Here is a 12,700-nt window from a genome sequence, read left to right as displayed (position 1 = left end):
TCTCCCCATTTCCCCAAATCCCCCAATTTCCAATTTTCCCCAAATTCCCCCAATTTCCCCTTTTTTCCCTCATTTCCCCAATTTCTTCCCCAAATTACCCCCAAATCCCCAACTTCCCCAATTTTCCCCCAAATTTCTCTATTTTTCCCCATTTCCCCCAAATCCCCGATTTCCCCAATTTCCCAATTTTCCCAAATTCCCCCAAATTTCCCCATTTTTCCCCAATTTCTTCCCCCAATTTTCCCCCCAAATTCCCCCAAATCCCCCAAATTTCCCAATTTCCCAAATTTTCCCAATTTCCCCCAAATTTCCCCAAATTCCCCTAAATTTCCCCCAAATTTTCCCAATTTCCCATAATTTTCTCCCATTTCCCAACCCCCAATTATCCCAAATATCCCCAAATTCCCAAATTTCCCCAAATTTCCCCAATTTCCCAAATTTCCCCAATTTCCCAATCTCTCAAATTCCCCAAATTCCCCCAAATTCCCCTAAATTTCCCCCATTTTTTCCCAATTTCCCCAATTTTCCCCCATTTCTCAACCCCCAATTATCCCAAATTTCCCCAAATTCCCCAAATTCCCAAATTTCCCCAAATTTCCCCAAATTTCCCCAAATTTCCCAAATTTCCCCAATTTCCCAATCCCCTCCAAATTCCCCAAATTCCCCCAAATCCCCCAAATTTCCAAATCCCCCAAACCCCACAGCCCCCACCGCCCTCCCCCTCCCCTCCCCATAGCCCCACCCCCACCTTACCCCACCCCACCCCCCGCCATGCCTCCCCCTCCCCCTCCCCCCTCCCTCCTCCTCCTCCTCCTCCCCTCCTCCCCTCCCCCACCCGCCCCGCCCAGCCCCCAGCCCCCGGAGCCCCCCCCGGACCCCAAGTTCCCGGTGGTCCCCACGCAGTACGGCCGGCTCCGGGGGGCTCGCCGCGACCTCAGCAACGAGCTGCTGGGCCCCGTCCAGGCCTTCCTGGGCGTCCCCTACGCCGCCCCGCCGCTCGGCCCGCGCCGCTGGGCGCCACCCGAGGCACCTGCCGCCTGGGGCGGGGTCCGCGACGCCACCGCCTTCGCCCCCGCGTGCCCCCAGAACCTGCGCGCCGGACCCCCGCCCCTCATGCTGCCCCTCTGGCTCAGCGACAACCTGGAGGCGGCCGGAGCCTACGTGGCGGCGCAGAGCGAGGATTGTCTGTACCTGAACCTCTACGTGCCGACTGAGGATGGTATGACACACCTGTGATACCTGTGATACACCTGTGACACACCTGGGGACACCTGGGGATAGATGGGGACACTTGGGATAGAGCTAGGTGTGACTGCAGGGCGGCGCAGAGCGAGGATTGCCTGTACCTGAACCTCTACGTGCCGACTGAGGATGGTATGACACACCTGTGACACACCTGGGGACACACCTGGGGATAGATGGGGACACTTGGGATAGAGCTAGGTGTGACTATGGGACGGCGCAGAGCGAGGATTGTTTGTACCTGAACCTCTACGTGCCCACCGAGGATGGTATGACACACCTGTGATACCTGTGACACACCTGGGGACACCTAGGGACAGCTGGGGATAGAGGGGACAGAGCTAGGTGTGACTGCAGGGCGGCGCAGAGCGAGGATTGCCTGTACCTGAACCTCTACGTGCCGACTGAGGATGGTATGACACACCTGTGACACACCTGGGGACACCTGGGGACACCTAGGGATAGGTGTGACACACCTGGGATAGAGCTAGGTGTGACAGCAGGGCTGGGCAGAGCGAGGATTGTCTGTACCTGAACCTCTACGTGCCCACCGAGGATGGTATGACACACCTGTGATACCTGTGACACACCTGGGGACACCTGGGGATAGATGGGTTAGAGCTGGGATAGAGCTGGGGACAGGTATGAGGTGTGGCAGAGCGAGGACTGTCTGTACCTGAACCTCTACGTGCCGACTGAGGATGGTATGACACACCTGTGACACACCTGGGGACACCTGGGGACATGTGGGATAGAGCTGGGATAGAGCTGGGGACAGGTGTGAGATGTGGCAGAGCAAGGATTGCCTGTACCTGAACCTCTATGTGCCCACTGAGGATGGTATGACACACCTGTGACACACCTGTGATACCTGTGACACACCTGTGACACACCTGGGGACACCTGGGGATAGATGGGGACACTTGGGATAGAGCTAGGTGTGACTATGGGACGGCGCAGAGCGAGGATTGTTTGTACCTGAACCTCTACGTGCCGACTGAGGATGGTATGACACACCTGTGATACCTGTGACACACCTGGGGACACCTGGGATAGAGCTGGGGACACTTGGGATAGATGGGATAGAGCTAGGTGTGACTATGGGACGGCGCAGAGCGAGGATTGTTTGTACCTGAACCTCTACGTGCCCACCGAGGATGGTATGACACCTGAGGACACCTGGGGACAGGTGTGACACACCTGGGGACACCTAGGGATAGGTGTGACACAGATGGGATAGAGCTAGGTGTGACAGCAGGGCTGGGCAGAGCGAGGATTGTCTGTACCTGAACCTCTACGTGCCAACTGAGGGCAGTATGACACACCTGGGACACACCTGGGATGCAGGTGAGGGACAGGGACACACCTGGGACACACCTGGGGACACCTTGGGACAGGTGGGACACACCTGGGACACACCTGAGGACATCTGAATGGTCAGGAACACACCTGGGGACACCTAGGGACAGGTGAGACACAACCAGGGAACACCTGGGGACAGGTGAGGGACAGGGACACACCTGGGGACAGGTGAGGGACAGGGAGACACCTGGGGACACACCTGGACACACCTGGGGACAGGTGAGGGAGGGGTGGGAATGGTGTGGGTGGGCGGGGCTATGGGAAAGGGGCGAGGCCAGATGAGCTGGGCGTGGCCAGGTGAGGTGGGCGTGGCCAGGTGAGCTGGGCGTGGCCAGGTGAGGTGGGCGTGGCCAGGTGAGCGGGCGTGGCCAGGTGAGGTGGGCGTGGTCAGCCCCACCCAGGTGAGGCCAGAAATGAGGTGGAAAAGGAGGAAATTGGAGCAAAATGGGAAAATCGAAGGAAAAATAACAGAAATTGAGGTGAAGGGGGCGGGGCGAAGGGGGAGGCTCCGCCCCCAAATCGTAATCCCCAAATTGGGCAGAAAAAGGGAGAATTTGGGCAAATTCTTGGGAAAAATGGGCAAAATTGGGGGGAGAACGGAGCAATCGGGAAATGGGGCAAAATCCAGGGAAATTGGGCAAAAAGGAGCAGAAACGGGCGAGGGGCGTGGCCTGGGCTGGCCCCGCCCACAAGGGGCGGAAATGAGGCAATTGGGATTTGGGGCGAAAAACGGCAGATTTGGGCAAATCGGGGAGTGGGGGGAGGGGAGCCCCTCCCCCTCGGGAGCCACAGCCCCGCCCCCTCCATGGCCCCGCCCCCCGCCGGGGTCCCACCCAGTGTCCATCCAGTGTCCATCGAGTGTCCATCTAGTGTCCACCCAGTGTCCATCTTGATGTCCATCCAATGTCCATCCAGTCTCCACCCACCGTCCACCCAATGTCCATCCAATGTCCATCCCAATGTCCATTTTGATGTCCATCCAGTGTCCGTCTAGTGTCCATTTCAATATCCCAGTGTCCACCCAATGTCCATCCCAATGTCCATCCAGTGTCCATCCCACTGTCCTTCTGTCCATCCAGGCCTCTGTCCGTCCCTCTCCGTCCACCCATCCCAACCTCCATCCCAGTGTCCATCACCTCCGGCCGCGCCTCTGGCCGTCCGTCCTGACGTCCATCCTGACACCCTCCGTCCTTCCTGGCGTCCATCCCGACGTCCTGGTGTCCATCCTGGTGTCCATCCTGATGTCCATCCCAGTGTCCACCTGTCCTTCAGCCAGGTACCTCTGCGTCCATCCCAGTGTCCATCCTGACATCCCAACGTCCATCCCAATGTCCATCCCAATGTCCATCCCATTGTCCATCCCGACATCCCAGCATCCTCCAGCCATCCCAGTGTCCATCCCAATGTCCCAATGTCCATCCCAGTGTCCATCCCAATGTCCATCCCAGTGTCCATCCCAGTGTCCATCCTGACAACGCAATGTCCATCCCAGCATCCTCCAGCCATCCCAGTGTCCATCCCAACATCCCAACGTCCATCCCAATGTCCATCCCAATGTCCATCCCAATGTCCATCCCAATGTCCCAATGTCCATCCCAGTGTCCCAATGTCCATCCCAGTGTCCCAGTGTCCATCCCAGTGTCCATCCTGACATCCCAACATCCATCCCAATGTCCCAATGTCCATCCCAATGTCCATCCCAATGTCCATCCCAGTGTCCCAATGTCCATCCCAGTGTCCCAATGTCCATCCCAGTGTCCATCCTGACATCCCAACGTCCATCCCAATGTCCCAATGTCCATCCCAGTGTCCATCCCAATGTCCATCCTGACATCCCAATGTCCATCCCAGCCTCCTCCAGCCATCCCAGTGTCCATCCCGATGTCCCAATGTCCATCCCAATGTCCATACCAGCATCCCAGTGTCCATCCCAATGTCCATCCTGACATCCCAACGTCCATCCCAATGTCCCAATGTCCATCTCAATGTCCATCCCAGCATCCTCCAGCCATCCCAGTGTCCATCCCAATGTCCATCCCAGTGTCCCAACGTCCATCCCAGCATCCTCCAGCCATCCCAATGTCCATCCCAACGTCCATCCCAACGTCCACCCCACTGTCCACCCTCCGCCCACCCCCCCGGCCCCTCCCAGGCCCCATTTTTGGGCCGTTTTCCCCGTTTTCCCCGATTTTGGGGGTTTTTTTCTCCTTTTTCCTCCATTTCTCAGAGGCGGAACGTTCCAAACTCCTCTTTTTCCGGGGGGGGGATTTTTTCCCCTCCCCCCCCCCAAAAATTAAAACCTCTTTTTTTTTGTGGCCGCCCCTCCCCCCCCCGACCCCGTTTTCTCTCCTTTTGGCCCCAAAAATTTTTCCTGTTCTCTTCCCTCGGTCCAGGTTTGCTCGGCAAAAAGCGCGAGGACGGCGCGGCCGGCGCTCCCCCCCCGGACTCAGGTAGTTCTGCTGCATGTTTTGGGGCGAATTCCAGCTTTTTTGGGTTTTTTGGTTGGTTTTTTTTTTTTTGTTCTTCCCCCCACCCCCGTTTCTTTTTTTCTTTTTTCTTTTTTTTTTTTTGGTGGTTTTTCCCCTTTCCTTCCCCTCCCTCCCCTTCTCCCCTCCCCCACCCCAAAATTTCCTGCCCAGGTGAGGAATTTTGGGATTTTGGGGATTTTTGGGGTTTTTTTGGTGCCTCTTTTGGTTCTTCCGTGGCTTTTTTCGGGGCGTTTTTGGTTCTTTTTGGTTGGTTTTTTTTTAATGGTTTTTTTGTGTTTTTTCGGCTTCTTCGCGGGGGGTTTGGGGGAGTTTTTGGTTTTTTTGGTTTTTTTGGTTTTTGGTGGTTTTTTGGTGGTTTTTGGTTTTTGGTTTTTTTTTTTTGGACACGCCCCGCCCCCCTTTCCCGCCCCTCCCCCACGTCCCCACGGTGTCCCCTCCCCCCCCTTTTGTCCCCAAGGGGGTGACGTTGCCATGGAAACGGCACCGGGAAAGGGGACATCCCAGTGACCCCGGAGTGACCCCGGAGTGACCATAAAGTGACCCCAAAGTGACCCTAAAGTGACCATAAAGTGACCATAAAGTGACCCCAAAGTGACCATAAAGTGACCATAAAGTGACCCCAAAATGATCCCAGAGTGACCATAAAGTAATTCTAAAGTGACCCTAAAGTGACCATAAAGTGACCCCAAAGTGACCATAAAGTGACCTCCCAGTGATCCCAAAGTGACCCCAAAGTGACCATAAAGTGACCCCAAAGTGACCATAAAGTGACCATAAAGTGACCTCCCAGTGACCCCAAAGTGACCATAAAGTGACCATAAAGTGACCATAAAGTGATCCCAAAGTGACCCTAAAGTGACCCCAAAGTGACCCCAAAGTGACCATAAAGTGACCTCCCAGTGACCCAAAATGACCCCACAGTGACCCTAAAGTAACTCTGACCATAAAGTGGCCCTAAGTGACCATAAAATGACCCCAAGGGGACATCCCAGTGACCCCAAAGTGACCATAAAGTGACCCCAAAGTGACCTAAAGGGACCCCAAAGTGACCCTAAAGTGACCCAAAGTGACCCTAAAGTGACCCCAAGTGACCCAAAGTGGCCCTAAAGTGACCCCAAATCCAGCCTGTGACCTCTGACCCCAATGTCACCTCCCAGCACCCCCAGGGTGACATCGGGGATGTCCCCAATCTGGGATGTCCCCAATCTGGGATGTCCCCAATCTGGGATGTCCCCAGGGATGTCCCAACCCCCAGAAATGTCCCTGGGATGTCCCCAGGGCTGTCCCCAAGGATGTCCCAAGGATGTCTTTGATGTCCCAAGGACAGTTTCAGATGTCCCCAGGACACTTTGGGATGTCCCCAGGATGTCCCCTGTCTGTCACTGTCCCCAGACATCCGTGACAGCGGCAAGGAGCCGGCCATGCTGTCCCTGGGATGTCCCTGCGGTGTCCCCATGTCCTGGGCTGTCCCCAGGTTGTCCCCAGGGATGCCCCCAGGACAATTCAGGATGTCCCCAGGATGTCCCCTCTGTCCCCAGACATCCGTGACAGCGGCAAGAAGCCGGTGATGCTGTCCCTGGGATGTCCCCATGTCCCTGGCCTGTCCCCAGCCTGTCCCCAGGCTGTCCCAGGGATGTCCCCAGGACACTTTGGGATGTCCCCAGGATGTCCCCAGGATGTCCCCTGTCTGTCACTGTCCCCAGACATCCGTGACAGTGGCAAGAAGCCGGTCATGCTGTCCCTTGGATGTCCCCATGCCCTGGGCTGTCCCTGCAGTGTCCCCAGGCTGTCCCAGGGATGTCCCCAGGACACTTTGGGATGTCCCCAGGATGTCCCCTGTGTGTCACTGTCCCCAGACATCCGTGACAGCGGCAAGAAGCCGGTGATGCTGTTCCTGCACGGTGGCTCCTACATGGAGGGGACAGGGAACATGTTCGATGGCAGCGTCCTGGCGGCGTACGGCAATGTCATCGTTGTCACCATGAACTACCGGCTGGGCGTGCTGGGTAAGGGCTGGGGACAGGGGGGACACTGGGGACATTGGGGACATTGGGGACAATGGGGACATTGATGGGGGATTGGGGACATTGGGGACATTGGGGATTTGGGGACATTGGGGACATGGATAGGGGATTGGGGACATTGGAGACATTGGGGATGTTGGGGGATTTGGGACACTGGGGACATTGATGGGGAATTGGGGACATTGGGGATATTGGGGACATCGGGGACATCGGGGAGAGCACGTTTGGGACGCGGGTTGGGTTTGGGGACATCATGGGGAACCTTCCTGGGGACACTGTGTGTCCTGGCCGTGTCTCCAATGTCCACACGGTGTCCTGGCCGTGTCCCCAATGTCCACACAGTGTCCTGGCCGTGTCCCCACTATGTCCTGGCCGTGTCCCCAGTGTCCACATGGTGTCCTGGCCGTGTCCCCAGTGTCCACACAGTGTCCTGGCCGTGTCCCCACTATGTCCTGGCCGTGTCCCCAGTGTCCACATGGTGTCCTGGCCGTGTCCCCAGTGTCCCCACAGTGTCCTGGCCGTGTCCCCACTGTCCACATGGCATCCTGGCTTTGTCCCCAATGTCCTGGCAGTGTTGCCAATGTCCAGGTGGTGTCCCCAATGTGCTGGCCGTGTCCCCAGTTGTCCTGGCGGTGTCCTGACCGTGTCCCCAGCGTCCCCACAGTGTCCTGGCTGCATCCCCAATGTCCTGACTGTGTCCCCAGTGTCCTGACTGTGTCCCCGGTGTCCCTGGTGATGTCCCCAGTGTCCCCGTGGTGACCTCACAGTGTCCCCAATGTCCTGGCGGTGTCCCCAGTGTCCCTGGTGATGTCCCCAATGTCCTCAGTGATGTCTCCAATGTCCTGGCGGTGTCCCCAATGATGTCCCCAACATCCCCAATGCTGTCCCCAATGTCCCCAGCGATGTCCTCAGTGTCCTGCCAGTGTCCCCAGTGATGTCCCCAGTGTCCTGGCAGTGTCGCCAATGTCCCAGAGGTGTCCCCAACGCTGTCCCCAACACTGTCCCCAACGCTGTCCCCAATGTCCCCAACACTGTCCCTGATGTCCCCAACGCTGTCCCCAACATCCCCAACGCTGTCCCCAATGTCTCCAACGCTGTCCCCAATGATGTCCCCAACGCTGTCCCTGATGTCCCCAACGCTGTCCCCAGGGTTCCTGAGCACGGGTGACCAGGCGGCCAAGGGCAACTACGGCCTGCTGGACCAGATCCAGGCGCTGCGGTGGCTCCACGAGAACGTCGGTCACTTCGGCGGCGACCCGCAGCGCATCACCATCTTCGGCTCGGGCGCCGGCGCCGCCTGCGTCAGCCTGCTCATCCTGTCACACCACTCCGAAGGTGACCCAAATCCCTGGGAATTGGCCCCAAAAATGGGGTTTGGGGTCGTGAAATCTGAGGGAATGGACCCGAAAATGGGGTTTGGGATCACTAAATCTGCAGGAATGGACCCAAAAATGGGTTTGGGGTCACAAAACATGAAGGAATGGCCCCGAAAATGGGGTTGAGGTCATGAAATCTGAGGGAACGGACCCAAAAATGGGGTTGGGGTCACCAAATCTATGGGAACGACCCCAAAAACCAGTCTGAGGTCCCAAAACCCCCAGGAATGACCCCGAAATTCGCTCTGTGGTCCAAAATCCCTGGGAACTGCCCCAAAATTCACCTCCCCATCACCCCAAAGCCTGGTGGAACCAATTCCAAAATTCCCAATGATCCCAAAATTCCCAATGATCCCAAAATCCACAATGATCCCAAAATCCCCAATGATCCCAAAATCCCCCATGACCCCAAACCCAATGACCCCCATGACCCCAAAACCAACCCCAATGACCCCCATGACCCCAAAACCAACCCCAATGACCCCGATGACCACTGTCCACTCTCCCCAGGCTTGTTCCAGAAGGCCATCGCCCAGAGCGGCACGGCCATCGCCCCAAACCCCTGGTGACCCCAATCCCAATGACCCCAATGACCGCAATGACCCCAAACCCCCCCGATGACCACTGTCCACTCTCCCCAGGCCTGTTCCAGAAGGCCATCGCCCAGAGCGGCACAGCCATCGCCAGCTGGTCGGTCAACTACCAGCCGCTCAAGTACACGCGGCTGCTGGCGGCCAAGGTGGGCTGCGAGCGCGCCGACACCGGCGCGGCCGTCGAGTGCCTGCGGCGGCAGCCCTTCCGCGCCCTGGTGGACCAGGACGTCCAGCCGGCGCGCTACCACGTGGCCTTCGGGCCGGTGGTGGACGGCGACGTGGTGCCGGACGACCCCGAGATCCTGATGCAGCAGGGCGAGTTCCTCAACTACGACATCCTCATCGGGGTCAACCAGGGCGAGGGGCTCAAGTTCGTGGAGGACTCGCTGGAGAGCGAGGACGGCATCTCGGCGTCCTACTTCGACTTCACCGTGTCCAACTTCGTGGACAACCTGTACGGCTACCCCGAGGGCAAGGACATCCTGCGCGAGACCATCAAGTTCATGTACACCGACTGGGCCGACCGCGACAACGGCGAGATGCGGCGCAAGACGCTGCTGGCGCTCTTCACTGACCACCAGTGGGTGGCGCCGGCCGTGGCCACGGCCAAGCTGCACGCCGAGTACCAGTCGCCGGTGTACTTCTACACCTTCTACCACCACTGCCAGACGGACGCGCGGCCGGAGTGGGCGGACGCGGCGCACGGCGACGAGATCCCCTACGTGTTCGGGGTGCCCATGGTGGGAGCCACCGACCTCTTCCCGTGCAACTTCTCCAAGAACGACGTCATGCTCAGCGCCGTCGTCATGACCTACTGGACCAACTTCGCCAAGACGGGGTGGGTGGGAGGGGCTTGGGGTGGACACGCCCACTGGGCGTGGTGGGACGTTGTGGGGGTGGGGGTTGGGTCAGTGGTCAGTGGTTGAATGGTTGGGTCAGTGGTTTGGTCAATGCTTAGGTCAGTGGTTGGTTTGGTCAATGTTTCAGTCAGTGGTTGGGTCAGTGGTCAGTGGTTGGGTCAGTGGTTTGGTCAGTGGTTGGGTCAGTGGTTGAGTGGTTGGGTCAGTGGTTGGGTCAGTTGTTAGGTCAGTGGTTGGGTCAGTTGTTAGGTCAGTGGTTGGGTCAGTGGTTTGGTCAGTTTTTGGGTCAATGGTTGAGTGGTTGAATGGTCAGTTGGGTGATTGGTCAGTTGGGTGATCGAACACTTGAGTGGTTTGGTGGTCAGTTAGTGGTTCAGTTCATCAATTCATTGGTCAGTGAGTTGGTCACTTGGGTGATCCGTTGGTCAGTTGTTGGTCATTTGAGTGGTTGGCTGGTCATTGGCTGACCAGTTCATGGTTGATTGGTGAGATGTTGGTTGATGGATTGGAGATTAGTCAGTTGCTGGTCAGTTGGTCACTCGGTCACTCTGTCCTGCAGTGACCCCAACCAGCCGGTGCCGCAGGACACCAAGTTCATCCACACCAAGCCCAACCGCTTCGGGGAGGTGGTGTGGACACTTGGGTGGTCCTGGTGGTCAGTTGTGGGTCAGCTGGATGGTCAGTTGTGGGTCAGTTGGATGGTCAGTTGTTGGTCAGTTGAGTTGTTTGTTGGTTGTTTGATGAGTTCATGGTTGATAGATGAGTTGTTGGTTGATTGGTTAGTTATTGATCGATGGATTGGTTTGTTGCTTTGCTGGTCAGTTGGTCAGTTGGTCAGTTGGTCACTCGGTCACTCTGTCCCGCAGTGACCCCAACCAGCCGGTGCCGCAGGACACCAAGTTCATCCACACCAAGCCCAACCGCTTCGAGGAGGTGGTGTGGACGCGCTTCGACGGCAAGGACAAGCGCTACCTGCACATCGGCCTCAAGCCGCGCGTCCGCGACCACTACCGCGCCAACAAGGTGGCCTTCTGGCTGGAGCTCGTGCCGCACCTGCACAACCTGCACCAGCTGCCCCACGCCTCCACCACCACCCGCCTCCCGCCGCCCGCCGGCCCCCCGCGCCGCCCCCCGGCCACCCGCCGCCCGCCCCTGGCCTCCGCCCCGCCGCCCGGCCGCGACGACGACCGCGACGACGAGGACGAGGACGACGGCCGGCGCCGCTTCGCGCCCTTCCCCGGCGACTCGCGGGACTACTCGACGGAGCTGAGCGTGACGGTGGCCGTGGGCGCGTCCCTCCTCTTCCTCAACATCCTGGCCTTCGCCGCGCTCTACTACAAGAGGGACAAGCGGCCGCCGGACGTCCGGGGGGCCGGAGGGGCGCCGCGCCGGCTGAGCCCCCCGCAGAGCGGCCGCGCCGCCGCCCCCAACGACCTCTTGGGCCACCACGGCGCGGCCGAGGAGGAGCTGGTGTCCCTGCAGCTCAAGGGCGTCGGCGTCCTGGCGGCCGGAGGGTCGGCCGAGCCGCCGGACGCGGCCTTGCGCCCCGCGGCCGCCGGGCCGCCGGACTACACGCTGGCGCTGCGGCGGGCGCCCGAGGATGTCCCCTTGCTGCCGCCCAACACCATCACGGTGGTGGCCGGAGGGCTGCCGGCCATCCACCCCTTCGGGCCGCCCTTCCCCCCGCCCGGCCACAACAGCACGCTGCCCCACCCCCACTCCACCACCCGCGTATAGGAGGGAGGGGAACCCGCCACGCCCCTCCCCCACCCCGGGGACAGCAGGGGGATGAGTGACCGGCTGGCTGACCGGCTGACTGACCGGCTGGCTGACCGGCTGGCTGACCGGCTGACTGACCGGCTGACTGACCGGCTGAGCGGCTGAGCGCCCCCGATGGGACAGACCCCGAGGAATGAGGTGGAATTGGGGGAAAATCAGCCTGAAATGGGGGAAAATGTCCCAAAAATGGGGAAAATCAGCCTGAAATGGGGAAAAATCCTCCAGAAATGGGGAAAAACCCTCCAGAAATGGGGAAAAATCAGCCTGAAATGGGGAAAATCAGCCTGAAATGGAGGAAAATCACCCAGAAATGGGGAAAAATGTCCCGAAAATGGGGAAAAATGCCCTGGGATTGGGGAAAAATCAGCCTGAAATGGGGAAAATCAGCCTGAAATGGGGAAAAACTCCCTGAAAATGGGGGAAAATGTCCCAAAAATGGGGAAAAATCACCCAGAAACGGGAAAAAATCAGCCTGAAATGGGGAAAAATGCCCTGAAATGGGAAAAAACCTGGAATGAGGAAAAATCAGCCTGAAATGGGGAAAAGAAACCCCCAATTTAGGGTAAAACCCCCAGAAAATGGGAAAAACCTTCAGAAATGGGGAAAACCCCCCGAAAAATGGGTGGAAAAAAAAACCCCCAAAGGTGGGAAATAAAAACCCCAAAAACTGGGGGGAAAAACCCCAAATTAGGGCAAACCCCACGGCGGGAAACTGACTGGGAAGGGGAAATCCCAAAATCGGGGGAAATCACCCCAAAATCGCGGGAATTCCCCCCAAAATTCAGGGGGAAACCCCCCAGGGCACCCCCGATGGGGGGAGGGGCAACCCCCCGCCTGCTGCCGCCCCTCCCCCACCTCCCCTCCCCCTCCCCCCCCCCATGGACACCTGGGGGTGCTGAGACGCATGGGGACCCCTCCCCCACCCCGGGACCCCTCCCCCACCCGCCGCCCCTCCCCCACCCCGCGGAGCTCCAC

General features: G+C 58.6%; 1 protein-coding gene across 1 annotated transcript; it reads left to right on the top strand.

Moving 5' to 3' along the window:
- Nucleotides 1-771: 771 nt before the first annotated feature.
- NLGN2 (neuroligin 2) lies at nucleotides 772-11,757 on the top strand. The gene is made up of 6 exons (XM_085045084.1): nucleotides 772-1,219; nucleotides 4,998-5,054; nucleotides 6,950-7,099; nucleotides 8,267-8,452; nucleotides 9,135-9,924; nucleotides 10,813-11,757. The coding sequence occupies exons 1-6, from the start codon at nucleotides 772-774 to the stop codon at nucleotides 11,681-11,683; spliced, it is 2,502 nt and encodes an 833-aa protein (XP_084901210.1). The 3' UTR covers nucleotides 11,684-11,757.
- The last annotated feature ends 943 nt before the right edge of the window (nucleotides 11,758-12,700 follow it).

The sequence above is a fragment of the Lichenostomus cassidix genome, unplaced genomic scaffold (genome assembly GCF_008360975.1).
Source record: "Lichenostomus cassidix isolate B80296 unplaced genomic scaffold, HeHo_3.0 HiC_scaffold_34, whole genome shotgun sequence".
NCBI lineage: Eukaryota > Metazoa > Chordata > Aves > Passeriformes > Meliphagidae > Lichenostomus > Lichenostomus cassidix.
Note: the sequence above shows the minus strand (reverse complement) of the source record. Positions and strands in the feature narration are given on the sequence as shown.